General features: G+C 61.9%; 1 protein-coding gene across 1 annotated transcript; it reads left to right on the top strand.

Moving 5' to 3' along the window:
• The first annotated feature begins 2,735 nt into the window (after positions 1–2,735).
• LOC125445554 (chloride channel protein ClC-Kb-like) lies at positions 2,736–15,751 on the top strand. Its single transcript, XM_048518641.1, has 14 exons — positions 2,736–2,856; positions 4,818–4,944; positions 5,276–5,355; positions 6,884–6,966; positions 7,745–7,825; positions 8,045–8,129; positions 8,627–8,815; positions 11,024–11,108; positions 11,204–11,305; positions 11,931–12,015; positions 12,473–12,646; positions 14,043–14,112; positions 14,864–14,971; positions 15,534–15,751. The coding sequence occupies exons 1-14, from the start codon at positions 2,736–2,738 to the stop codon at positions 15,749–15,751; spliced, it is 1,608 nt and encodes a 535-aa protein (XP_048374598.1).
• Positions 15,752–27,856: the final 12,105 nt, after the last annotated feature.

Genomic DNA, 27,856 nt, shown 5'->3' with positions numbered 1-27,856 from the left:
GGGGGGGGGGGGGTGGGGGGGGGGGGGGGTGGGGGGGGGGGGGGGTGGGGGGGGGGGGGGGTGGGGGGGGGGGGGGGTGGGGGGGGGGGGGGGTGGGGGGGGGGGGGGGTGGGGGGGGGGGGGGGTGGGGGGGGGGGGGGGTGGGGGGGGGGGGGGGTGGGGGGGGGGGGGGGTGGGGGGGGGGGGGGGTGGGGGGGGGGGGGGGTGGGGGGGGGGGGGGGTGGGGGGGGGGGGGGGTGGGGGGGGGGGGGGGTGGGGGGGGGGGGGGGTGGGGGGGGGGGGGGGTGGGGGGGGGGGGGGGTGGGGGGGGGGGGGGGTGGGGGGGGGGGGGGGTGGGGGGGGGGGGGGGTGGGGGGGGGGGGGGGTGGGGGGGGGGGGGGGTGGGGGGGGGGGGGGGTGGGGGGGGGGGGGGGTGGGGGGGGGGGGGGGTGGGGGGGGGGGGGGGTGGGGGGGGGGGGGGGTGGGGGGGGGGGGGGGTGGGGGGGGGGGGGGGTGGGGGGGGGGGGGGGTGGGGGGGGGGGGGGGTGGGGGGGGGGGGGGGTGGGGGGGGGGGGGGGTGGGGGGGGGGGGGGGTGGGGGGGGGGGGGGGTGGGGGGGGGGGGGGGTGGGGGGGGGGGGGGGTGGGGGGGGGGGGGGGTGGGGGGGGGGGGGGGTGGGGGGGGGGGGGGGTGGGGGGGGGGGGGGGTGGGGGGGGGGGGGGGTGGGGGGGGGGGGGGGTGGGGGGGGGGGGGGGTGGGGGGGGGGGGGGGTGGGGGGGGGGGGGGGTGGGGGGGGGGGGGGGTGGGGGGGGGGGGGGGTGGGGGGGGGGGGGGGTGGGGGGGGGGGGGGGTGGGGGGGGGGGGGGGTGGGGGGGGGGGGGGGTGGGGGGGGGGGGGGGTGGGGGGGGGGGGGGGTGGGGGGGGGGGGGGGTGGGGGGGGGGGGGGGTGGGGGGGGGGGGGGGTGGGGGGGGGGGGGGGTGGGGGGGGGGGGGGGTGGGGGGGGGGGGGGGTGGGGGGGGGGGGGGGTGGGGGGGGGGGGGGGTGGGGGGGGGGGGGGGTGGGGGGGGGGGGGGGTGGGGGGGGGGGGGGGTGGGGGGGGGGGGGGGTGGGGGGGGGGGGGGGTGGGGGGGGGGGGGGGTGGGGGGGGGGGGGGGTGGGGGGGGGGGGGGGTGGGGGGGGGGGGGGGTGGGGGGGGGGGGGGGTGGGGGGGGGGGGGGGTGGGGGGGGGGGGGGGTGGGGGGGGGGGGGGGTGGGGGGGGGGGGGGGTGGGGGGGGGGGGGGGTGGGGGGGGGGGGGGGTGGGGGGGGGGGGGGGTGGGGGGGGGGGGGGGTGGGGGGGGGGGGGGGTGGGGGGGGGGGGGGGTGGGGGGGGGGGGGGGTGGGGGGGGGGGGGGGTGGGGGGGGGGGGGGGTGGGGGGGGGGGGGGGTGGGGGGGGGGGGGGGTGGGGGGGGGGGGGGGTGGGGGGGGGGGGGGGTGGGGGGGGGGGGGGGTGGGGGGGGGGGGGGGTGGGGGGGGGGGGGGGTGGGGGGGGGGGGGGGTGGGGGGGGGGGGGGGTGGGGGGGGGGGGGGGTGGGGGGGGGGGGGGGTGGGGGGGGGGGGGGGTGGGGGGGGGGGGGGGTGGGGGGGGGGGGGGGTGGGGGGGGGGGGGGGTGGGGGGGGGGGGGGGTGGGGGGGGGGGGGGGTGGGGGGGGGGGGGGGTGGGGGGGGGGGGGGGTGGGGGGGGGGGGGGGTGGGGGGGGGGGGGGGTGGGGGGGGGGGGGGGTGGGGGGGGGGGGGGGTGGGGGGGGGGGGGGGTGGGGGGGGGGGGGGGTGGGGGGGGGGGGGGGTGGGGGGGGGGGGGGGTGGGGGGGGGGGGGGGTGGGGGGGGGGGGGGGTGGGGGGGGGGGGGGGGGGGGGGGGGGGGGGGTGGGGGGGGGGGGGGGTGGGGGGGGGGGGGGGTGGGGGGAGGGGGGGTTGGGGGGGCCGGGGGGGAGGGGGGTGGGGTGTGTGGGGGGTTGGTGGCGGGGAGGGGGGGGGTGGTGGGGGGGGGGGGGGGGGGGGGGGGGGTGTGGTGGGGGGGGGGGGGGGGGGGGGGGGGGGGGGGGGGGGTTAGGGGGGGGTGTTTGGGGGGGGGGGGGGAAAAGAGGGGGGGGTGGGGGGGGGAGGGGGGGTGGGGGGGGGGGGGGGGGGGGGGGGGGGGGGGTGGGGGGGGGGGGGGGGGGAGGGGGGGGGGGGGGTGGAATATACAAACATGATTATAAACTACTACATCACCACATCACCTATTCTTCCCCTCTAACCCTTGACCTTTCGTCTTCTGCTAGCTCATTATTTTAAAGCAGGTGTGCTTTTAATTGGGATATGATAAGAAATACACAAGTCAAATGGAATATACTAAGCATCATGCTCCCATCTCTCTTTGGATTCCATCCAACTTAACAGGCTTTCAACCTCATTATATTCAAGTGTAGTTACTTTATATGGACTTCATATTCAGAGTTCACCTACTAAATCTTGTGATTCTGTGAGGGATATTTTCTTTGTGACGTCTAAATCCCATATTTGTGCACTATAATATGTTTATGTGTGTAGATAACTCAATATAATCTTACACCTTATGAAAACACCTAAAGATACCTTCTTTTATAACTTATATGGCAATCATTGTCATTGTCCGATGTATATTTATGTTTATAAAAGTAACACCTCTTTGGTCTATGTAAAAGCAACATTTCCACCTCTCACAAAAGCATCTCACAAAAGCAGGACACCCGGAGATGCAAGCAGGCCTCTTTGAAGGGGACGGAGCAGATGCTCTGCCCTACAGCTCTGTGCAAAGTTCTGATGAGCTGTTCTGTACAAATAGTGATGTCTGTGAGAAGGTGGGTTTTCCACAAGGTGATACAACTGTGACTACACAACCAGTCAAAGCAGTCTATATTGACTTGGCAGATTCTGTGACTGCCAACAGCAGCATTCCTTTGCAAGCAAAGGGGGAGGGAGATAAAGCCCTTCTGAATGCAGACTTTGAGGATGAAATTGTTTGGTCTGATATGCAAAGGGCTGAAGGTGTCACACCAGGTGGAAGACCTACTGGCTGAAGCAAAAGATGTGTTCTGCAGCAAGCCAGGTTACACTGACTCGATTTCACATTACATTGACACCGGTGGGCATTGGCCTATTGAAATTATGTCTTACACAATGAAGCAAAATGTGGCTAGGGACATGTTACAGATCATGGAGTAACCAGGAAGAGAATTTCCAAAGGGAGAGATGCTATTGTGTTTTCTGCAGAAAAGAAAGTATCAGACTATGGTTGAAAGAGAGCATGAGTACTGTAGTTCAATGCTCAAGGGTATTGCATTGCTTATTAGCCTGAAAGTATGCATTAGTCTGAACTTATGTTTTATGTTAACCTGATTTTCTTCATTCTGTATTGTTATACTGTCATAAGGACTATGTTATGCATGGAAGAAATTGTAGTTAGCAGGCCTCTGTATTAGATAGAGATGACTGATGTTGAAGTAACACATGTAATCTTCTTTTCTACATGCATAGATGAAATATGTAGACTTTGGGCCTACAGATTTCCTTTCTAAAAAGGGGCGTGTGATGGACAATAGTTAGCTGAACTATGTATTAGCTAGAAACATGTGATATTATGCCACCAGTATTATTCGGAAGCTGAAGTCTGTGACCATGGAGTTTACAGACTTCATCTCGAAAAGGGGCGTGTCATGGAATGATGCTATCGCTAGAGCAAAGGGACTTCACAGATGAAAAGCATCTTTGCCTTTTGATCTCCTGGAAGGAGGACAGGAAGCCATGCAAAGGTGCCAGGATGCAACTTCAAAGGCCTAAATTACCTCGTGCCCGTGTCCCGGAACAGAGTTTTCCTGAGAGGGGGGAAACAAAGGATTGGGGATTCCATCTTAGAGGTTTGGTTAGGACGCATCTCTCTACCAGGGGCTCATAAGAGAGAGGACAATGAGCTGCAAAAGGAACGTATTCTGCTAAGAGAATTGCACCAAGATTTTGTTATTTTCACTCAAAATAAAAGCTCATGAAACTTAGCAGGCTGGAGTGCTGGATGGGAAAAGAATCCACACACGATTGCCGGATTGCACCCCCCAATCCAAGGGCAAGTGCGTGAAGTGGTGGCAGAGGTGAGAAAAGAGTGGCTCTCCTGAGCTTACTCTCAGCCTCGGTCTTGATATTTCTTAAATGCAGAAACAAAAACCGTTTGAAGGGAAGGCCAAGAGGTGACATGGCAGCCATGTTGAGATATCTGGAGGGGGGCCATGCTGCTGCTCCGGAGACCGTCTGGGGTTTCCTCCAACTCTATGATTCTGCAATTCTACGAACAGAGTTTTTGGCTAAACGTTTGCCTCTTGGAATGTTCCTCAGTGCAAGGTGGTGGTGGGCTATTCCTCTGGGAGGTTTTTCAGGACATGACCATCTGACAGCCATGCTGATTTTTTGGATATAGGCAGGAACAGATGAGACTGGTCTTGACTCTCGGGGCATTTTCTTGCATGGCCAGGGGAATGTGGACCACCGCTTTGGGGTCAGGAAGGATTTTTCTCTAGGCCAGATTGGCCCAGGGGTTCTAGAGTTTTTGCTTTCCTCTGGGCATAGAGCAGGGGGCCACTGGGGGTGGGGGTGGGGGTCGCTGTGAATTTCCTGCATAGTGAAGAGTGTTGGACTAGATCACCCTTGAGTTCCCTGCCAGCTGCATGTTTCCTTGTTTCTTGCATTTCCTGAAAGGGGCTTCTTTGCAAACCCTGATTTGGAAAGGGGGGGCTCTGTGCCACATGGGCTGAACCGCCGGGTGTTGATCCCTGCCCTGAACTCAACAGGTTTGTGGGTTGCCCTGTGTGACTTCGTTCTTCCTCTTCCACAGGTGAACAGCTTGAAAGTGGGCGATGTGAGTTCTGTGTTGCAGCTCCAAGACTGCAAAGTCTTCCTGAAGATCATCGATGCAATGTAAGGACCTGTCTTACAGAAAACATTTTCTCTTATGAAAAGAGAAAGCGTGATCTTATGACCAGGTTCTTCCCAACAGGGCATTGTTTTGTTATACACTTCAGAACATTTTTGAGTACACATAGTAGAATGTTTCTGTCGTTATTAGGAGCGATTCAAACACTGAATGCTTACCCGTTCTGTGCACTGCTGAGAGAAGTGCATTTATTCTGCTTGTCGCGAGAAGCAGGCTGAGCTGCAGAAGCTGATCGCATTAACTCCCCCATTCCCAGTCCCCCCTCGGTCAAGCGGAGTCTGCGGGTGCTGACTTGACCATTTTGCTCTCTTCCAGCTGTGGCAGAGAAGAGGGGCCGGCTGTTCTGCAGCGGAGTCTGCCTGAGCGGGTTGCCTACATCACCAACTACCTGAAGGGTGAGCGCTTCTTCCTCAGAGCTTGGCGTCCTGCTAAGTTCGGCCATCCGGAGTCAGGGGCCCCCTCCCTTGCGGGAGGCCCTCGTCTGCTGTGCTGCCCCCCCGTGGGGGAAATGAGGAACTGCAGTTCTCTCCTGCGCCTGAAAGATGGGGCGGGGAGGGGGAGACCCCGCCTCTGCCAGGGACTGCTTTCCCCCCTTCCAGATCTAAAGCTCCAGGGTCCTCAGCCTGGGAGGAGGAGAGAGAATGTGAGCTTGTGTCAGTGATGGCGAACCTTTTTGAGACCGAGTGCAGCCCAAATTGCCACCCAAAACCCACTTATTTATCGCAAAGTGCCAATACGCCAATTTAACCTGAGTACTGAGGTTTTAGTTTTTAAAAAATGGTTGGCTCCGAGGTGTACGTTACTCAGGAGTAAGCTTGGTGGTAGTTGGTGGCTTTGCTTTGAAGCAACCGTGCAACTCTTCCAATGGGTGAATCACGACCCTAGAAGGGTTTGCTCAGAAGCAAGCCCCATTGCCAGCAACCAAGCTTTAGTTCTTCGCATGAAAATCAGTGGGGTTTAACAGCGCTTAACAGGGTTACCTACACTGCTTTCCCAAAACTAGATCTTAGGTTTAATGCTAAAAATCGAGCCCAACATCCCAGGCCAGCCTAGATGTGAGGGGGGCACTCTGCGCGTGCCCATAGAGAGGGCTCTGAGTGCCACCTCTGGCACCCGTGCCATAGGTTTGCCACCACTGGCTTATGTGTAGCACTCACCCTGCTGGTGCTGTGACAGCTGGAGAGCTGGGTTTGATTCCCCTCTTCTCCACATGAGCAGTGGAGTCTTATCTGGAGAACTGGGTTCGATTCCTCCCTCCTATATTCCTATGCTGGGTGACCTTGGGCCAGTCACAGTCCTCTCTGAACTCTCTCAGACCCACCTACTTCACAAGGCGGCTGCTGGGGGAAAGGGAAGAGGAAGGAGTTTATAAACTGCTTTGAGACTGCTTACAATTGAGAAAAGTGAGATATAAATCCAAATTCCTACTACTACTCTTCTTCTTCCTCTTCTTCTTCCTCTTCCTCTTCTTCCTCTTCTTCATAGTTGGAAGAAAGGGGGAGAGGGGCAGGCATGGCTGTGCTTTCTAGAGTCTCATTCCCTTTACACTTTCTGGGAAGATGTCACCCAGTCACTTGGAGGGGATTTTACTTGTGCATAGACCGGAAAAGGGTTCTTTCCTCTGCGAGTAGCAGAGGGCTGGACTGGATGGACTCTGGTCTGATCCAGCAGGCTTGTTCTTTTGAGTTCCGTGCCCCAGCAGGCTTTAACCCTGGCACCCAAAACCTGCTTGGCTGTTTTAAAAGGCCTGTAGTTCTGAAAGATGCTCAGGTTGCCAAACAGTAGGGCAAAATCTTCCCGTCCTGTCGAAACCAAGTGGCGTGTGTGTGTGTGTTGTTGTTGTGGGTAACGGAATTTGGGCAGAGGCCTTTTCCCAGGGGCTGGATCTGGACATTCTGTTCTCTCCCTATCTCTTTTCCCCAGAGCATTACAAGCACAAAGCCACCATCCCCAGCCTGTTCTCGGAGGAGAAGTTTTTACAAGGCGATGAGCTGGAAGTGGCCAAGGTATGAGTGCTCCTTCCCCGCCCCCCCTTTTTTTCTTTCGCCTCCTCCGCTTCTCCAACCAGGTACCAGAGATTTGGAGGACTTAGAAATCCCAGAGGGGCAGGGGATTTGCGTTTATGTTGCCTTTTCTTTGGAAACCCTTGCTAAATCTGGTGCTGTGCTAAAACATATGGTAATCACATTCTTTTTAATAAATACTTTTAAACCTTGGATGTGGAGGACAGTTCTCTGTACCATGCATGCCCCACTGTCTTGGACACGCTATTTAAACAGGAAGTAGAGGAAGGCTGAGCAGCTTCTCCTCCAAGATCTCCAGTCTACCCTGTGGAACCCAGGAGAGGGGAACCAAGGGGAAACTGAGGCAGGGGCCTCACGCAGTTGGAAAGGGAGCTGGGAAATCCTGATCTTCCCCAGCGGGCAGTCCTCAAATGATCAGGTGGCGGCAGCGGTTTACCCAGAGAGAAAGTTAGCCCTTCCCAGGAAAAGTCGGTAACTCCTGGGGGTGTGCAGAGTGTGAAATAGGGCCTGCCAGCCAGAAGCAACCCCGTTTCACCACAGCTACATATGTGGCCTGGGCTGGGTGAGACGAGGCTGTGGGGGAAGAGCCCTGGAAGCTGCCACTGCTTGCTTTTGGGAAGGCTCTTGGGACGCCTGAGGAGAATGTCAGAAATGCTGCATCTCTCTAAACCTCCCCACATTGATGCATTTTGCCAACCATTCTCCCTTCCTTTGTATGCAGCGTGACGTGCGGCCAATCTCTCTGTCTGCCTCTCCCCAGGTGGTCGTCCTGCTGGCCCACCAGACTTACATTTGTACAACGCTTTCTCCGGAATGGAAAGAAGTGGAGTCCAAAATGGAGGTAAAACCCTCTTTTGGCTCCAGATCCCACTGTCAGCTTCTCAGCCCCAGGGTCCTGCCCAGGTTTTCCTCTCCAGTGCATTTATTTGCATTACTGACGGTCCTTACTTGCTCAGGGCAGGCAACAGAATGAGTCAGAATGGTTCTCTTTCATGGAGGGCCCCTGGCCGGTCGTCCGGTCGTTCACACAATCCCGTCTCCTCCCTCCCGCCTCCCTCAGAAAGAGTTCTTCCGTTGCGTGGAGTTCATGGCGTCCCACGAAGAAGTCTTCCATGAGAAACTGGAGTGCTTTCTTCAAAATAAACGTAAGTGCCGGGTGTGACCGGCAGGGGAATGCTGCCGAGCCTCCCGCCCCTTTGCTGCTGCCTTACTGCAAGTTGGCTGGCCCCCCTGGGGGTGGGGGCTACATGGCCTGCAGCCGCCCAGGTTTACCTGCTGCGGCACCAGCCAACTTCTGATTCCCAAAAGGGCAAAGAAGGTGAACAGTGTTTAGGGGAGGGATTCTTGGTAGAGAATCAGCCCTGGGGTGGGGCTGTGGGGGGGAGGGGCAGCTTCTCATCTTTGGACTCTGGTAGGGGCTGATGCTGGTAGGGGCTGATGGGAATTGTAGTCCATGAACATCTGGAGTGCCATAGGTTCGCCACCACGGTGCTGTGGCATTATCGCTGCAGCAGACAGAGAACCCGCGTTGCATACTGGTGTGCCAGACCCAACGAGACATCCAGTGGTGGACGACTGACAGGACTGAGAGTCAAACACTTAGTTGGCCAATGGTGCTAAACTGTTTCCATTTTTCTTTCAGTGCAAGACCAGCAGCGGCGCTTCAGCGCAGAGTTGGAGGCGATCAGTGCAGGCCAGCAGAGCATGCAGGCGGAGATCGAGGGGATTAAGATTAAACTCCAGGGAATCCAGGAGATACTGGAGATTGCACTCCAGGGAATCAAGGCAGCACTTCAGGATTCGAATGCCACAATTCAGGGGCGAGGCTTGGGTGTTTAAGTTTAAGTTTCAATATTTTATTTCGGTCAAAGACCAGAAAATATCAAATATAAAATATAAAATCCAGATAGTACATTTCCAGACCAGATACAAAATAAAATTGAGGTAACCAGTTTCCAAAGCCTGTTTGTCCAAACCATAATATAAGTTCAAGTTAAAAACTGGGATAACATTTGAATAAAAGATAAAATCGTTGATCCAGAGTTCCTATTTTTATTGCCCTACTTGTCCAAGCCTTTTAACAACATACGCACTGAATTTTGCCACCTCTCTGGTTATATTCGGATTGGCATCTTCTAATAGTCTTTCCTTGGCACAATCCTCAAGGCCAAGAAAAAATGATGTTGGAAGAGAGTCATACAGTTTTGCCCTCATTTCTTTGTGAGTGGGGCATCGTAAAAAAAATGTGTGTCAGGGTCTCTATTTCCCCCATATCACATGGACAAAGCCTGTCGATATACGGAATTTTTTTATATCTGCCCTCAAGCATTGCTGAGGGAGGAGCATCACATCTGGTGAGTGTGAAAGCCCTCCCAAGTGACTGGCTGTCCAAGTTATATAGATAGGGGGAAGGGCCCAAAGTGTATTTAATGGATGGTTTGAGATTAAATTTGGGGAATGCTGTTATATCTTGTTGACGAGCCACATCTTGAACTCTCAGCTTGACTGTAGTCTTAGCTGAGGACAAGTCTTGTGTCAAGAGAGCACTGGGTGATATGCCTCTCTTGTGCAGGCCTTCCCTAACTTCACACATCCATCTAGGTTGGAAAGAGTCTTGGGCTATTAGCAGTGGCATTCCTGCCTAGGGACAGGGGGTACCCTATGTCCCCGGGCGCCCCCCATTTGGTCACGTGGGGGGTGCCAACATTTCAGGGTCGTTTGTGTGTTTTTAAGTGTTTTTTCACATTCCGCATTTTTAAGGCTAGCAGCACCAAAATTTCAGAGAACCATCCAGAGACTGTCCTGATGATACCACCCAAATTTGGTGATGTTTGGTTCAGGAGCAGCAAAGTTATGGACCCCCAAAGGGGGTGCCCCCATCCCCATTGTTTTCAATGGGAGCTAACCTGAGATGGGGGCTACCCATTTGAGGGACCATAACTTTGGTCCCCCTGAACATAACTTCACCAAACCTGGGTGGCATCATAAGAATAGTTAACAGATGATACCCTGAAACTTTGGTGACACTAGATTTAAAAATATATGATCCCTTCCAGGCAACCTTCTTCAAATTCTGCCCAAGATTCTTTGTTTTGCAGTAGACTTTGCTCCACTAGAAGCTAATAATGGGAATTTCTGAGCGTGTAGGCAGGCTGCACATTTTTGAAGATAGGAGGCGCCAGACTTTCAAGGTGGCTCCAAGAGGGCCTCCTGGTAATACCATCAAAGCTTGGTGCGCATTGCTTCAGGAGTGGGGAGTTGAGAGGGTTCTGAGAGAACTCAGCCCACAGGCTTTCATGTGGAGGAGCAGGAAACAAATAGCATTTTGGCTGAGTTCTCCCATAACTCTCTCAATTGAACCCCCCACTCCAGAGGCAAAGGTCTCCAACCTTGGATGCTACTGGAGGCCCTCCTGGAGCCACCCTGAAAGTCTGGTGCCTCTGTCTTTAAAAATGTGCAGCCTGCCTACACACTCAGAAATTCCCCATTGGCTACAATGGAGCAAAGTCACTGCAAAACAAACAAAGAATCTTGGGCAAATTTCTTGGGGTGCCTGGAGGGGGTGTATTTTTAAAGTTAGTGACACCAGATTTTCAGCGTATCATCTGTTAACTATTCTTATGATGCCACCCAAGTTTGGTGAAGTTATGTTCAGGGGGACCAATGTTATGGTCCCTCAAATGGGTAGCCCCCATCTCAGGTTAGCTCCCATTGAAAACAATGGGGATGGGGCACCCCCTTTGGGGGTCCATAACTTTGCTGCCCCTGAACCAAACATCACCAAATGTGGGTGGTATCATCAGGACAGTCTCTGGATGGTACCCTGAAATTTTGGTGCCGATAGCCTTAAAATGCACCCCCTGCAGGCCAGAACGTGAAAAAACACTTAAAAAATTTAAAAACACACAAACGACCCTGAAATGTTGGCGCCCCCCCACGTGACCAAATGGGGGGCGCCCGGGGACATAGGGTACCCCCTGTCCCTAGGCAGGAATGCCACTGTTCCCACCCCTTCACTCTCTGTCCTTTGTCCTCCCAGAAACCATAACAGCTCTCTTCAAGACCAGCTTCAAGATTGATTTCCCCTTCGGCCTGCCAGAGACCCTCTTCTTCATGTTCTTGGGGTGAGAGAGAGAGGCTGCCCGTTGTGCCTCTTTGTGGCAGTGGTGGGGGTGGGGAGCAATCCCAGGAAGTGTCGTCCTGTTTCCTCTCTTTGCAGCATCGTCTGTGGGGGGGTGAGTTGTGCCTACCTCTTCTGCCAGCGCTGGTTCCTTGGCTACGTCCGAAGGAATGTGTTCACGGCCAAGCTTCTTGCTTCTGAGTAGGCATCTGAGGGACAGCCATTCACTGTATTCTGGAGGGGGGGTCCTCCTGTCCCACAGGGGAAGAAGAGCTCTCCCCTCTCCAAGCACAGAACATATGCAGAGTGCTGCCATTGCTCCTGCGTGCCCCCTCCGTGCCTGTCCTGGCTGCACAGGGTGGGCTGTTGGCTAATAAAGGAACAGTAGCCGAAGATCTTTCTGCATATATGACACTTTGGGGCTGTGCTTGGGGGCTGCCAGCGATCACTCCCACCCAGCATTCTGGCCCTGGCTCTGCACCTTCCTAAATCACAGCACAAAAGACCACAACCACCCCAAAACAAATCATGCAGCATTGTACTTCATAGCATGCAAGCTTTCTGCTAATACAGAACCTTTCATAGATTTCTGGCTAGTGGTAGAGCTTTGTGTCTCTCCCAAAGCCTGCAGATTCTTCTCTGAACAAAATCAGGTCTAACCCAAGATGGTTGGAACTCTTCCCCCCCCCCCCCGCCCCCACCTCACCCAAAACAAGCCTGGCGCTCTTGCTTCAAACTGGGGGAGCCCTGCCCTTTCCCCAGCAGAATTAACTCTTTGGATCTGGACCCTCCTAAAGAGACAGCACTGACTCTCCTCCCACCCCAGGAAGCCCCTCTACTCGGCGCTGGTGGCCTTCCTGCTCTCCTCCCTCACCTTCCCCCGGAGCCTGGGGCAGTTCATGGCTTCCAGGGTAAGTCATCAGCATCCCCCTCCCCCCTCTCTGGGGCTGAAACCCTGGAGCCTCAGATGCTGACCAGGTGCCTGCCCCACCCTGCTGGGGACCCAGCAGTACCCGGTGCCCGCAAGGGCTCCCTTGGTGGGATGGAGGGAAGCACCCACTGGCCCTCTGGGGTGACGGTCGGGAGCAGCAGCAGAGTTGGGAGCTTGAAAGCAGACTGGTCCTTCCAGTCACCCGACTCCCTGACCCACGGTGGTGCTGGCCTGTAGGGTGAATGGTTCCCTCCTCTGACCAGCCAACAGTGGTTGGGGGCTTGGGGGAGGCCGAGGCCTCACACTGTCAGGGTTCCAGGTCTGGGCCCTGGTGGTACAGGAGGGGAGGCATCCAGCGGGGCTTGAACCTGGTGCTTCTCCTCCTCCTCGGAGGGTGGCTGGTCGGCCACGTGCCTCTTGCTCCTCTCTCTTCACAGCTAAGCATGAAGGAGCTTCTCTCCTCTCTCCTGGACAACCGCACCTGGGGCATCCTTTCCCAGAATGCATCACTGGACAGGCCTCTTCACGTTGACCCCCACGATCTCTGGCTTGAGTGGTGGGACCCAAATATCACCTTCTTTGGGTGCCTGGTGGTTTTCCTGGTGATGAAGGTACCAGATCTCCAAGGCGGGGAGTTTCTGGGGCAACACAGTTGACAAGGACGTGGCGCTGGTGGGTCTCTGCGCCCGGGAGCCTGGAGTATCCGTGGGTGCTTGGGTGGCCCGGCCCAGCGTGTTCCAGTGGGTGGGGGCCCTGCTGGCCTTGGGTGGTTTTTCCAGATCTGATTTAAACAAAAAAATGCAACTGCAGCGCCAGACTGTTCGATCTGGACAGGTAATGATACGGCCACTTGACGTTTTCTTCCTTTCCCCTGGCTTCCGGATCGTTCTCCCCTGTTCTTTCTGTGCCTGGCTCAAGAGGTTTTTTTTAGTGCTAGTTATAAGTTCCTGTGTATGGATTTCAGCAGGCAAAACCTCTCTCATTATTTTTCTTGTTATTGTTACGGTATTTATCATCACACTTATAAAACAAGAACATGGTCGGCCATGGCTTTGCCTGCAGAGTACAAAACAGCAGAGACGCCTTTCTTCTGCGTAGGGGGTGCCTTTCCCTGGAGGTCTGGCTGGTGATTCTGAATCAAACCCTGGAATACAAATCTTTATTCTCCGAGAGCATCTGGTCCTGTCTCTGACTCCAGGAGACAGACATTACCCACTACCGTGGGATCGGATTGCCAGGGCTGTCCTAATTGGCTGTTGTGCCGTGTCGGGGTGGATACTTTCCAGCATATTATCACGTCATGATGTCATGACGTGACAACGAGAAAACGATGCCCCTGCCTCTTGATTGGCTATTGTTTTCTAGGGTGCTAATAGGAGATGGGACTACACATTTGAGGGTCCATAACTGTGGCCCCGTGAACCAAACTTCACCAACCCTGGGTGGTCACATCAGGAGGGTCTCCCACTGATACTACCCAGGTTTTGTGAAGTTTGGTCCAGGGGGTCCAAAGCTATGGACTCCCAAAGGGGGTGCCCCATCCCTTCTTGTTTCCAAAGGATGATCCAACACCTGCTTCCTGATAAATGCTTTCAAGGGCCAGGAATGCAGAAAAACACGCAGGAAGCAAGCAAAAAAGAGGGGGGGGAGTGGCCAGACAGCAAGGATGCTTTTCACCTTTGGCACTGTCACAGCAGGAAATGGCCACGCTGTTTGGAGATGAGATTAACCCCCATCCATTACTGCAGAAATTTGCGCCTGCGACTATGCAAGAAGCCCCCGTTCTATCGAGTTAACGTTAGTAAAAAGAGCAGGGGAATGAATCCGAGTGTTCCCGTTCTCTTGAGTTCTCGTTAGACTGGTAAATGTATGACCGAATCAGAGGAACAGGAGGAGGCGAGTGAGAGAAAACAAAACTTAAAGAGAAAACGGTGGCCCATCCACATCCTCCAGGGATGGGTGGAGCCAGCAGACCGTCCGTCAGCCATGTTCTCCTTGATTCTACAGTTCTGGATGCTGATCTTGGCTACCACCATGCCCATGCCTGCTGGCTATTTCATGCCCGTCTTCATCTACGGTGGGTACTCCCACTACCAGAGGGTAGATTCTGGGGTCCCCAGTTCAACTAACATTGAAAGTGATGCTGTTTCCCCCAATTGGGGGACTGGACACAACACCATAAAATGTTTTCATAGCAGAAATAAAACATTTTGAAAGAATTTTGAAAATGTTTTCAAAAAAAATTTCTGCTGTGTTCAGATTTGTGAGTTGGGGGATGTTCTAGAATGTGATGGTGACTTTGAAATGACCTGGTGGAAAAAACTTTGTTTTGTCACGGTGGGGGAGGGTGGCTGCCCATGGGTGGGGCATCAAACTCAGGTTTTGCCCAGGGCTCCAGCTTGCCTAGGTACGCCACTGCTGGGGGGGGGAAGAACTAGGACTAATAAAAGGAAACATTTCTTCATGCAACATGTGATTGGTGTTTGGAATATGCTGCCACAGGAGGTGGTGATGGTTGCTAATCTGGATAGCTTTAAAAGGGGCTTGGACAGATTTATGGAGAAGTCGATCTAATCTTGATCCTCCTTGATCTGAGGTTGCAAATGCCTTAGCAGACCAGGTGCTCGGGAGCAGCAGCGGCAGCAGAAGGCCATTGCTTTCACCTCCTGCACGTGAGCTCCCAAAGGCACCTGGTGGGCCACTGCGAGTAGCAGAGGGCTGGACTGGATGGACTCTGGACTGATTTAGCAGGCTCTCATGTTCTTATGGTGGGGAACAGCATGGATTAACGGAGCTCCTGTATCTGGCCTGACTTCTTTTTCCAACAGGTGCTGCCCTTGGCCGCTTGGTGGGAGAGGCCGTGGCCTTCCTTTTCCCCAGGGGCATAGCCTCGGAGGGGACTGGCCTCATCAGTCCTGGAGGGTACGCCCTAGCAGGTGAGTCAGGAAGGGCGTGCAGGCACAGGAGAGGCCCGGGGCCCCTGGGAGACCTCTGGTGTCTGGGCGCTTCCCCCAAGCCAGTCCCCCTACAGACTCCGGAATGTCAGAACTGAAGCATTTGTTGTGAACAAAAGATTTCTTTACTGCAGGCAATGTGAAGCTCTGTACTGAAGTCTCTCCAGATTAGTCTCCTAGATTAAAAGCAATCCTTACCCCGCCCCCTTACAATCCCACTGCTGTGCCAGACTGAAATTTGTGACCTTCACTAGCTATCTAGCAAGCAGATAAGAGACAGACAGAAACCGCAGATTCACACAGGAACAGAACAGGATGCTGAGACCAAAGTCCCCGTCCCCCAGCATCCAACACTTCTTGACACAGGACAGCTAGGAGGCAACCTGGAGCCCTTCCACCAGACCGCCATTCCCAGGGGCCACCCGTGGCAGCCCTTCCGGTATGAGATGGCAAGACAGGAATCCTCCTGGTGCAGCTGCAGGGGACAAACCCTTTGTGGCTGGCTGGCCTCTGTCGGCAACAGCCGTCTCTGTCTCTTCCACAGGGGCAGCGGCTTTCTCTGGCGCAGTCACCCACACGCTCTCCACAGCATTGCTGGTCTTTGAGATGACGGGGCAGATTGCCCACATCCTGCCCGTCACCCTGGCCGTGCTCATTGCCAACGCCATCGCCCAGAAGTGCCAGCCCTCCTTCTACGATGGCACCGTGATAGTCAAGAAGCTGCCCTACTTACCCCGCATCCGGAGCAGACATGTGGGGTGAGCCACGAACAGCCACCCCACCCTGGGGGAACGCGTAAAGTTGTGATTGCCCTGTGGTTAACGATAGGGCACTAAACATAAGAACATAAAAACTAGCCTGCTGGATCAGACCAGAGTCCATCTAGTCCAGCACTCTGCTACTCGCAGTGGCCCACCAGGTGCCTTTGGGAGCTCACCTGCAGGAGGTGAAAGCAATGGCCTTCTGCTGCTGCTGCTGCTCCCGAGCACTTGGTCTGCTAATGTGGCATTTGCAATCTGAGATCAAGAAGGATCAAGATGGATAGCCATAGATCGACTTCATAAATCTGTCCAAGCCCCTTTTAAAGCTATCCAGGTTAGTGGCCATCACCACCTCCTGTGGCAGCATATTCCAAACACCAATCACACATTGCTTGAAGAAGTGTTTCCTTTTATTAGTCCTAATTCTTCCCCCCAGCATTTTCAATGGATGCCCCCTGGTTCTAGTGTTGTGAGAAAGAGAGAAAAATGTCTCTCTGTCCACATTTTCTACCACATGCATAATTTTATAGACTTCAAACTCCCCACAGACGTCTCCTCTCCAAAAGACGTCTCCTCTCCAAAATGTTCAGAGCCATTCTTGCAATTCTTGCTGTATGCTCTGTTTAGAACGGTTTTCTACCCCCACACACCAGAGAGGCAGCTTAGCGGAATAGAAGAAGAAGAGTTTGGATTTATATCCCCCCTTTCTCTCCTGCAGGAGACTCAAAGGGGCTGACAATCTCCTTGCCTCCCTGGCCTTTGTATCCTCCTGGTTGCCCCAGCTCAGCAATGTCCTTTTTGAAATAAGGCAATCAAAACTGCACATAGTATGCCCAGTGAGACTGCTGCACTGAAGATCTATGCAGGGGGACTATAATAGTGGTGTTATTTTTAACCCTTTTCTTTACCATCTTCAGTCAGGTTTCACCATCTAGGATAATTTTGTGTCCTGGGTAAAGTAGGGCTCTAGACTGCTCACCCCCAGTTCCAGATCACCTGTGAACACTGAATAGCACTGACCACCAATACTGCTCGCTTCCCTCCATTGGACAGACCGTCCGTTTCTTCCCACTTTCTCCTTCCTGTGTTTAGCCACATTTTCATCAGTGAAAGGACCTGCCCTCTTGTCCCCCGACTCTCCTGACTTGGGAGGTGCCTCAGCGACAGCCTTTGGGAAGTCCAAGGACGCGATGGCTCCTGGATCCCTGTCATCCGCACCCTTGCTCACTTGCTCGAAGGACTCCGGAAGAGTCATGAGGCATCTCTGCTATTCTGCTTCTCCACTATGTCCATAACTTCACCTCTTCGCTCCCAATTTGACTCAGCTCTTCAGACACCCTGACAAAGTCTGACGCGGGTCCGTGCCCCACACTTTCCACAGTGAATAGCAATGCAAAAAATTCATGCAGCTTCTCTGCCATTGCCCCATCTTCCCTTGGCAACACCTTCCCCTTCTTAGTCATCCAAAGGCCCACCTGCTCCTCTGCCTGGTTTCCTGGTATGTTTCCAGACATGTTTCTTGTCTCTTCGCTTTTAGCAAACTGTCTCTCACATTCCCTTCTTGCTTTTGCCTAATGATTCACTCGCACTCCTTTGCCAGACCCTCCGCTGCCTTCAGCTCTCTAAAGTGGGCAGACTTTTACTGCCTATCTTGACTTGGGTCATTATTAACCATGGCCTCAACGTGAAGCCGTGTCTATCTAACCCCGAGTGAGTCTCAGCTCAAGTTAACCTTGCAGAAAACGTGGTGTTTCCATGTTGCCAAGGAGATGCCAGACCAGGGGGGAGGGGAGCGCCCCCATCTTTTCTTCCTGAGACTTTTTTGGGGGGTGGGGGAGGGCTGGGATCCATCTCTGTCATGAGGCAGAAACTGTTCTTTCTCCCTGGAGAAGCAGCTGGGTGGGGGGGGGGGGGGGTGGGGGGGGGGGGGGGTGGGGGGGGGGGGGGGTGGGGGGGGGGGGGGGTGGGGGGGGGGGGGGGTGGGGGGGGGGGGGGGTGGGGGGGGGGGGGGGTGGGGGGGGGGGGGGGTGGGGGGGGGGGGGGGTGGGGGGGGGGGGGGGTGGGGGGGGGGGGGGGTGGGGGGGGGGGGGGGTGGGGGGGGGGGGGGGTGGGGGGGGGGGGGGGTGGGGGGGGGGGGGGGTGGGGGGGGGGGGGGGTGGGGGGGGGGGGGGGTGGGGGGGGGGGGGGGTGGGGGGGGGGGGGGGTGGGGGGGGGGGGGGGTGGGGGGGGGGGGGGGTGGGGGGGGGGGGGGGTGGGGGGGGGGGGGGGTGGGGGGGGGGGGGGGTGGGGGGGGGGGGGGGTGGGGGGGGGGGGGGGTGGGGGGGGGGGGGGGTGGGGGGGGGGGGGGGTGGGGGGGGGGGGGGGTGGGGGGGGGGGGGGGTGGGGGGGGGGGGGGGTGGGGGGGGGGGGGGGTGGGGGGGGGGGGGGGTGGGGGGGGGGGGGGGTGGGGGGGGGGGGGGGTGGGGGGGGGGGGGGGTGGGGGGGGGGGGGGGTGGGGGGGGGGGGGGGTGGGGGGGGGGGGGGGTGGGGGGGGGGGGGGGTGGGGGGGGGGGGGGGTGGGGGGGGGGGGGGGTGGGGGGGGGGGGGGGTGGGGGGGGGGGGGGGTGGGGGGGGGGGGGGGTGGGGGGGGGGGGGGGTGGGGGGGGGGGGGGGTGGGGGGGGGGGGGGGTGGGGGGGGGGGGGGGTGGGGGGGGGGGGGGGTGGGGGGGGGGGGGGGTGGGGGGGGGGGGGGGTGGGGGGGGGGGGGGGTGGGGGGGGGGGGGGGTGGGGGGGGGGGGGGGTGGGGGGGGGGGGGGGTGGGGGGGGGGGGGGGTGGGGGGGGGGGGGGGTGGGGGGGGGGGGGGGTGGGGGGGGGGGGGGGTGGGGGGGGGGGGGGGTGGGGGGGGGGGGGGGTGGGGGGGGGGGGGGGTGGGGGGGGGGGGGGGTGGGGGGGGGGGGGGGTGGGGGGGGGGGGGGGTGGGGGGGGGGGGGGGTGGGGGGGGGGGGGGGTGGGGGGGGGGGGGGGTGGGGGGGGGGGGGGGTGGGGGGGGGGGGGGGTGGGGGGGGGGGGGGGTGGGGGGGGGGGGGGGTGGGGGGGGGGGGGGGTGGGGGGGGGGGGGGGTGGGGGGGGGGGGGGGTGGGGGGGGGGGGGGGTGGGGGGGGGGGGGGGTGGGGGGGGGGGGGGGTGGGGGGGGGGGGGGGTGGGGGGGGGGGGGGGTGGGGGGGGGGGGGGGTGGGGGGGGGGGGGGGTGGGGGGGGGGGGGGGTGGGGGGGGGGGGGGGTGGGGGGGGGGGGGGGTGGGGGGGGGGGGGGGTGGGGGGGGGGGGGGGTGGGGGGGGGGGGGGGTGGGGGGGGGGGGGGGTGGGGGGGGGGGGGGGTGGGGGGGGGGGGGGGTGGGGGGGGGGGGGGGTGGGGGGGGGGGGGGGTGGGGGGGGGGGGGGGTGGGGGGGGGGGGGGGTGGGGGGGGGGGGGGGTGGGGGGGGGGGGGGGTGGGGGGGGGGGGGGGTGGGGGGGGGGGGGGGTGGGGGGGGGGGGGGGTGGGGGGGGGGGGGGGTGGGGGGGGGGGGGGGTGGGGGGGGGGGGGGGTGGGGGGGGGGGGGGGTGGGGGGGGGGGGGGGTGGGGGGGGGGGGGGGTGGGGGGGGGGGGGGGTGGGGGGGGGGGGGGGTGGGGGGGGGGGGGGGTGGGGGGGGGGGGGGGTGGGGGGGGGGGGGGGTGGGGGGGGGGGGGGGTGGGGGGGGGGGGGGGTGGGGGGGGGGGGGGGTGGGGGGGGGGGGGGGTGGGGGGGGGGGGGGGTGGGGGGGGGGGGGGGTGGGGGGGGGGGGGGGTGGGGGGGGGGGGGGGTGGGGGGGGGGGGGGGTGGGGGGGGGGGGGGGTGGGGGGGGGGGGGGGTGGGGGGGGGGGGGGGTGGGGGGGGGGGGGGGTGGGGGGGGGGGGGGGTGGGGGGGGGGGGGGGTGGGGGGGGGGGGGGGTGGGGGGGGGGGGGGGTGGGGGGGGGGGGGGGTGGGGGGGGGGGGGGGTGGGGGGGGGGGGGGGTGGGGGGGGGGGGGGGTGGGGGGGGGGGGGGGTGGGGGGGGGGGGGGGTGGGGGGGGGGGGGGGTGGGGGGGGGGGGGGGTGGGGGGGGGGGGGGGTGGGGGGGGGGGGGGGTGGGGGGGGGGGGGGGTGGGGGGGGGGGGGGGTGGGGGGGGGGGGGGGTGGGGGGGGGGGGGGGTGGGGGGGGGGGGGGGTGGGGGGGGGGGGGGGTGGGGGGGGGGGGGGGTGGGGGGGGGGGGGGGTGGGGGGGGGGGGGGGTGGGGGGGGGGGGGGGTGGGGGGGGGGGGGGGTGGGGGGGGGGGGGGGTGGGGGGGGGGGGGGGTGGGGGGGGGGGGGGGTGGGGGGGGGGGGGGGTGGGGGGGGGGGGGGGTGGGGGGGGGGGGGGGTGGGGGGGGGGGGGGGTGGGGGGGGGGGGGGGTGGGGGGGGGGGGGGGTGGGGGGGGGGGGGGGTGGGGGGGGGGGGGGGTGGGGGGGGGGGGGGGTGGGGGGGGGGGGGGGTGGGGGGGGGGGGGGGTGGGGGGGGGGGGGGGTGGGGGGGGGGGGGGGTGGGGGGGGGGGGGGGTGGGGGGGGGGGGGGGTGGGGGGGGGGGGGGGTGGGGGGGGGGGGGGGTGGGGGGGGGGGGGGGTGGGGGGGGGGGGGGGTGGGGGGGGGGGGGGGTGGGGGGGGGGGGGGGTGGGGGGGGGGGGGGGTGGGGGGGGGGGGGGGTGGGGGGGGGGGGGGGTGGGGGGGGGGGGGGGTGGGGGGGGGGGGGGGTGGGGGGGGGGGGGGGTGGGGGGGGGGGGGGGTGGGGGGGGGGGGGGGTGGGGGGGGGGGGGGGTGGGGGGGGGGGGGGGTGGGGGGGGGGGGGGGTGGGGGGGGGGGGGGGTGGGGGGGGGGGGGGGTGGGGGGGGGGGGGGGTGGGGGGGGGGGGGGGTGGGGGGGGGGGGGGGTGGGGGGGGGGGGGGGTGGGGGGGGGGGGGGGTGGGGGGGGGGGGGGGTGGGGGGGGGGGGGGGTGGGGGGGGGGGGGGGTGGGGGGGGGGGGGGGTGGGGGGGGGGGGGGGTGGGGGGGGGGGGGGGTGGGGGGGGGGGGGGGTGGGGGGGGGGGGGGGTGGGGGGGGGGGGGGGTGGGGGGGGGGGGGGGTGGGGGGGGGGGGGGGTGGGGGGGGGGGGGGGTGGGGGGGGGGGGGGGTGGGGGGGGGGGGGGGTGGGGGGGGGGGGGGGTGGGGGGGGGGGGGGGTGGGGGGGGGGGGGGGTGGGGGGGGGGGGGGGTGGGGGGGGGGGGGGGTGGGGGGGGGGGGGGGTGGGGGGGGGGGGGGGTGGGGGGGGGGGGGGGTGGGGGGGGGGGGGGGTGGGGGGGGGGGGGGGTGGGGGGGGGGGGGGGTGGGGGGGGGGGGGGGTGGGGGGGGGGGGGGGTGGGGGGGGGGGGGGGTGGGGGGGGGGGGGGGTGGGGGGGGGGGGGGGTGGGGGGGGGGGGGGGTGGGGGGGGGGGGGGGTGGGGGGGGGGGGGGGTGGGGGGGGGGGGGGGTGGGGGGGGGGGGGGGTGGGGGGGGGGGGGGGTGGGGGGGGGGGGGGGTGGGGGGGGGGGGGGGTGGGGGGGGGGGGGGGTGGGGGGGGGGGGGGGTGGGGGGGGGGGGGGGTGGGGGGGGGGGGGGGTGGGGGGGGGGGGGGGTGGGGGGGGGGGGGGGTGGGGGGGGGGGGGGGTGGGGGGGGGGGGGGGTGGGGGGGGGGGGGGGTGGGGGGGGGGGGGGGTGGGGGGGGGGGGGGGTGGGGGGGGGGGGGGGTGGGGGGGGGGGGGGGTGGGGGGGGGGGGGGGTGGGGGGGGGGGGGGGTGGGGGGGGGGGGGGGTGGGGGGGGGGGGGGGTGGGGGGGGGGGGGGGTGGGGGGGGGGGGGGGTGGGGGGGGGGGGGGGTGGGGGGGGGGGGGGGTGGGGGGGGGGGGGGGTGGGGGGGGGGGGGGGTGGGGGGGGGGGGGGGTGGGGGGGGGGGGGGGTGGGGGGGGGGGGGGGTGGGGGGGGGGGGGGGTGGGGGGGGGGGGGGGTGGGGGGGGGGGGGGGTGGGGGGGGGGGGGGGTGGGGGGGGGGGGGGGTGGGGGGGGGGGGGGGTGGGGGGGGGGGGGGGTGGGGGGGGGGGGGGGTGGGGGGGGGGGGGGGTGGGGGGGGGGGGGGGTGGGGGGGGGGGGGGGTGGGGGGGGGGGGGGGTGGGGGGGGGGGGGGGTGGGGGGGGGGGGGGGTGGGGGGGGGGGGGGGTGGGGGGGGGGGGGGGTGGGGGGGGGGGGGGGTGGGGGGGGGGGGGGGTGGGGGGGGGGGGGGGTGGGGGGGGGGGGGGGTGGGGGGGGGGGGGGGTGGGGGGGGGGGGGGGTGGGGGGGGGGGGGGGTGGGGGGGGGGGGGGGTGGGGGGGGGGGGGGGTGGGGGGGGGGGGGGGTGGGGGGGGGGGGGGGTGGGGGGGGGGGGGGGTGGGGGGGGGGGGGGGTGGGGGGGGGGGGGGGTGGGGGGGGGGGGGGGTGGGGGGGGGGGGGGGTGGGGGGGGGGGGGGGTGGGGGGGGGGGGGGGTGGGGGGGGGGGGGGGTGGGGGGGGGGGGGGGTGGGGGGGGGGGGGGGTGGGGGGGGGGGGGGGTGGGGGGGGGGGGGGGTGGGGGGGGGGGGGGGTGGGGGGGGGGGGGGGTGGGGGGGGGGGGGGGTGGGGGGGGGGGGGGGGGGGGGGGGGGGGGGGGGGGGGGGGGGGGGGGTGCGGGGGGGGGGGAGGGGGGGGGGGGGGGGGTGGGGTGGGGGAGGGGAGGGGGGAGGGGGGGGGGGCGGGGGGAGGGGGAAGGGGAGGAGGGGGGAGGAGGGGGGGGGAGGGAGGGGGGGAGGGGGGGGGGGGGGGGGGGGAGGGGGGGGGGGGGGGGGGGGGGGGGGTGGGGATGACTGGATTCACCCTCCGCTCTTGCCCTGCCCCCCCCCCCCCCCCCCCCCCCCCCCCCCCCCCCCCCCCCCCCCCTGGGGGGGGGGGGGGGGGGGGGGGGGGGGGGGGGGGGGGGGGGGGGGGGGGGGGGGGGGGGGGGGGGGGGGGGGGGGGTGGGGAGCGCGGGGGGGGGGGGGGCCCCCCCCCCCCCCCCCCCCCCCCCCCCCCCCCCCCCCCCCCGTGGCTCAGCGTGGCTCTCTCTGCTGCAACCAGGCCTGGCCAAGGGAGCTCCGACTGTAGGGAGCTCGCACTCCAGTGCTCGCTGGTCTCTCAGATGCTGCCTGCTGGACTCGACTGCAGCCCTTCTGGCTTCTCCTGGTAACTCACCGCCACCTTCTCTGCTCCTTCCTCCACCATGCCACGTTTTAGATTGGTGGGGGCCACCTTTTCACAGTTAATCTGTGTAGAGCCAGATGTACAACTTGATACTTAACTTTCACCCCAAAGCACTGAAATAAACATAAGCAATATTAGTTGTGCGATCCTCCTTTGTTGGCAGCTGTCTCTGTTGCGTGTGGAGTGGGGCAGACAGCTGCTGATCTCTAAAGCCAAACCCCGTCCTGAGCAAAAGCAGCCACAGAAAAGTCAGGAGGGCCGCTGGGGAGACGACAACTAACCACTTGAGCCAGCCGTGGCCTCCGTTTCCAGCACTGAGCTGAGAGCCACCACAGGCTGGAAGGCTTGAGGGACCACGGGGGCTGGGCAGGTACTTGCAGGCATCTTTTTGCACTAGCAACTGAAAATGCCAACTAGCTGTGCCTGACCCTGCAAAGAACTCGGCAGCCGCAGAATAACAACTGCGTCTCTGAAAGCTGAAGAAGGGCCTTAGTTCCCTGTGAAATGGGACTGATTACACCGGTTGTCTCATTCTGACTATTTGTAATCATGTAGAAAGGGATTGAAGGAGCTAGTTTGACTATTTGCACCTTTTGGGGTCTAGCTCCCCTCATTGTACTTTCTTTCCACCAATATTGACTGTATGATTTTGACTGAGAAAGCTGGATTTATTGTATATACCCTTCGTGGTACTAGCTAACCTTATAAATTGTTATAGAAGCTTTTATGGTCTGGTGGATCTTGTTCCTAACGTTCCACCTGCATCTGTGGCCGGCATCTTCAGAGGTGTGTCACAGAGAGAAGATGGTTACACACTGTGTCCAGATACACCTCTGAAGATGCCAACCACAGATGCAGGCAAAACGTTAGGAACAAGATCCACCAGACCACGGCCACACAGCCCGGAAAAACCGCCACAACCAACGTTGTTGTTTCCTTGTTGCACTAAACTCATCTTTTGTGTTTTTGGCCTTCTCCACTGCATGACCTACAAGCCTATCCAGACAGCATGTCGCCTCCCTATTGTCCCAGGCAGGAACACGGCTGCAGTTAATGGAGCTGCTGCAGATCTACCTGTCTGCATTCTGAGGACTGAACAGCCCCGGGCTGCTGCTGCTGCCCCCAAGCCTCGTAGGGGCATTCTTAATGCAAGAATTTATCAATTTGCCACCTAAGGGATGATTTGCCCACTCCTCAGCCTGAGACCACCCCGCCCCCAAACTCCTACTCTCTGTATGTACAAAGGCAAAACAAGCTGTCCAGACGTCTTCCTCTGACATGATCTGGATATATTTGGGATGCCCAATAAACCCCAAAGATACCAATAAGTATTTTTCCAGATATATTTTCAGCTTGGGCGTGTCCAAATGCACACCCCAACAACAGAGTGAAACGTTCAAGCCACTCAGGTGGCTTTAGGCTGTGTCAGGCCTTAATCGCTTGATTTCATCTGCCGCCCCCACACAGCCACAGATTTCATGCCTCCATAAGCATGAATGTGCACTGAGGACAATGGAATGAAGCAGAGAAATCAAGTGGAGGCTGGGATAGCTGACCCATGCGGAGTGATCTCCGTTGAGATCTCGTGCATGGTCTGTACGTTGGCAGTGGAGCCATAGAGCTGACATCTGGACTTGGGGGTAATGTTATGGTGAATCTGCTGTTTAGGTACCTCCCCCCCCCCCCCCGCCCTAGCTCTGAAGCCTTCAGTGATTGCTGTGGCACTTACAGGGCAGCTGGCAGGGAATCCACATCTTAAACGGGCTGCATCACACATCGAAAAATCATAATAAAACCCAGCGAGCCTCATAAAATTCTGAGCAGGTTTTATTTATTATCCAATATATATATCAAGGCTACACATTTTGCAAGGCCTATGACAGAGACAGTGCTCAGGAGGGATGGAATATATTTCTGGGTTACTTCCCTGCTATGGGCAGAGCTGGGAGGTCTGGTAAAGAGCAGCCCCACCACTCCTAGGCATGGGAGGTGCAGCTGGGGTTGCCAGCTCTGGCTTGGGGCATTCCTGGAGATTTGGAAGTAGGGCCTGGAAAGGGTGGCATGGCGGGGGGGGGGGGGCTTAGCAGGGATGAGGTGGATGCCGTAGATGTTGCCCTTCAGAGCTAGAGACCTTTGCAACCCTCCATGCAATAGAGCAGAGGATGCTGGGATCAGATGCCACGCAGGCTGCGCATTGCTTCGTCCCAAAGGCTGGGTGTCTTTGCACACCTGAGTACTTTGTAATGTGTCCCCCCTCCCCCCATGGAGAACAATGGTCCCCACAGCCAAAAAGGACTGTTCTGAGGTGGCCTGCTGAATGCCCCTCTGTCACTCACTAGAGCCCCCCCGCCCCGCCCCAATGAGCTGCAGTGCTGAGCGGCCCTCTTTTCCAGGGGGCAAATAACATCGCACAGGCTGCAGGCATCCTTTCTGTTCCTTCTGATACTTCCAGGTAAACCTACCTCATTTCCAGCGACTACTGTGGGACAGGGAGGAACGAGCGCACCTTGAACCCCGGGCCAGCAATCAGCTGTACAAGGAAGCCAGGGGTGGAGAGCAGGCTCAGCACAGGTCAAAATCTCTCCCTCTCCCCACAACAGACAGGTGTTCTGTTGGGGCAGGTGAGGGCTGGGCTGAGAGAGTTCTGAGAGAACTGTGACCAATCCAGGGTCACACAGCAGGCTTTGTGTGTAGGAGGAGAGGAGAACTGAGCCCGGTTCTTCCGACCAGAGACTGCCACTCTGAACTGCCACACTGCACTGGCCCTCTGCCCACGGGCTACAGTCCCGATCCAACTCAGACCTCAGAGAAACAAGCCTGGGACTGCTGGGGCTTCACCCTTCCAAGATATAAGCCCAGTGGCAACTCTCGACTCCTGTCTGCTCAGACAAGGCTGTGAGGGAGCGTCTAGTTGCTGCTGCTGTTGGTTGTTTGGCTGATAGGCTGCTCTCCCCACCAACGGGCTCAGAGCGGGGTACAACCATCAATATACAATTAAAACAAAAAAACAAAGCAATGTCTAAAATGGCAGCCTTCTAAATACATTTCGACCAGGGTTGGGACAACAACACTACTTCCAAAGTCATCAGTAATCAACAACCAGTGAAAACCAGAGCAAAACAAGAAATACCAAAAACCAGAACAAAATACAAAATACCAAAGCAAAGAAGCAACACAGGCAAATAAAACTGAAAAACTAAAAACTGGGCAGGGCTGAATCAGCATTGCTGCCCTCAACCTCAGGCCTGGAGGAGCAGCTCGGTCGTGCAGGCCCCGCGGAACGGAACTAGATCCCAGCGGGTCTCAGTCAAGAGAACGTTCCACCAGGCCTGGGCCAGGGACAAAAAAATCCCTGGCTCTGGCTGAGGAGAGCCAGCTGCTTTAGAGCCAGCGATCTCTTGAAGAAGACATAGAGGCTAAGTCCCGCCCTCTGGATGCTGCTTCTTAGCACTGGGTTTCAAGGTAAACTGCCTCTGGATATGGATGTTCCCTTTATCCATGATGGCTAGTAGCTATTGAATATCCCTTCCTCCATCAGTTCTTTGCACACAGTTGAAGGGCCAGAAGGGAAGGGAGGTCTCCCACTGCCCTGGGCTCTTTGCTTGTCCAGCCAGCCATCCAACCCCACTAAAGAGATCTGCATTCACATCCACCAGCTGTGAATTCTACAATGTCAACAGTGATTGTGGAAAGAGTTATTTCCTTTTGTGTATCTACAGCTGCTCCCCATCAGCATCATAGGGTGCTCCCGAACTCTAATGTTATGGGAGAGAGAAAATAATGCTCCCTGCATTGACTCTCTTTGCGCCCTGCATAGTTTTAGGACCCTTGGCCCCGCCATGTTTCCCCACAGCTGCCTTCTTTCTGGGCTGCAACGTCCCAGAGTCCCCAGCCTCATTCTGGCTGCCGCTCTTTCCCCCTTTCAGCTCCACCACAGCCTTTTCAAGATACTGACTCCAGAATGGAAACGAAGCTGCAGAAGCTGCTCGTAAGGATGTCCCCTAAATGCTCCCCGCTGCCATCTTGTGTCTAATGTCAGCACCTTCATTTCTGTCAACATTATTCAATTCTGCAATGATTATCCTTATTAAGCCTATAACATGTTTTGTGATGTGCCACCAGCAGCATTTAAGCAGGAAGAGGAGCAGTGAGTGGGGACAGAGGAAGCATCTTCTCCTCACAGGCCCAAAGGCGCTGCTGTCTGCTCATGGCTCCAATTATCCAAAATGGCACCCTGCCATGGATGAGGGGATCACACCCTTGAGATCTGCTGGGATAGGCTCTTGTCTCAGCTAGCCTGGAGTCTGTGCAAAGAGTTCTCAAACTGCTGCTCCCAAAATAGCTCAGAGGCAACTCCAGTTCTCTGAAGGGCTCCAAGTGCCACGAAGGGTGAGACTATTTGGGGCCGAGGGTGGCGGTGTCTTCCTCCTTGTCCCACAAACACAAAATCTTGTGGGCAGCTCCATTTGTTAAACCAAGAACATCTGTCAGATGTTCCATGATTTGTGTGTCTTACACACACACACACACACAGTGAGAGAGGCAGGCCGCTGACATACAACTGCCCTTCCTTCACAGTTGCCATGCATCACAGCCCAGGGTTGTACAACACACCAGGGAGAGGTCAGAGGGACGAGTGACGCATTCCTATTCCCCACTTCCTTCCAAGGAGCAGACTTGGATCTCAGTTCTCCTGGAAGTGAATGGCTGCGGCGGCCCAACGAACTTCAGGATCTGAGCAGGATTTGAACCTGCCTCCCCCAGCCAACCCAGACTCAACTGATGACACATCCGTGCCACTGTGTCTTACGGGGAACTGTTGCCAATTAAGCCTCTTGG

Source organism: Sphaerodactylus townsendi, linkage group LG16 (assembly GCF_021028975.2).
Source record: "Sphaerodactylus townsendi isolate TG3544 linkage group LG16, MPM_Stown_v2.3, whole genome shotgun sequence".
Lineage (NCBI taxonomy): Eukaryota > Metazoa > Chordata > Lepidosauria > Squamata > Sphaerodactylidae > Sphaerodactylus > Sphaerodactylus townsendi.
The sequence above is the reverse complement of the archived record's forward strand: the minus strand, read 5'-3'. Positions and strand labels throughout refer to the sequence as shown.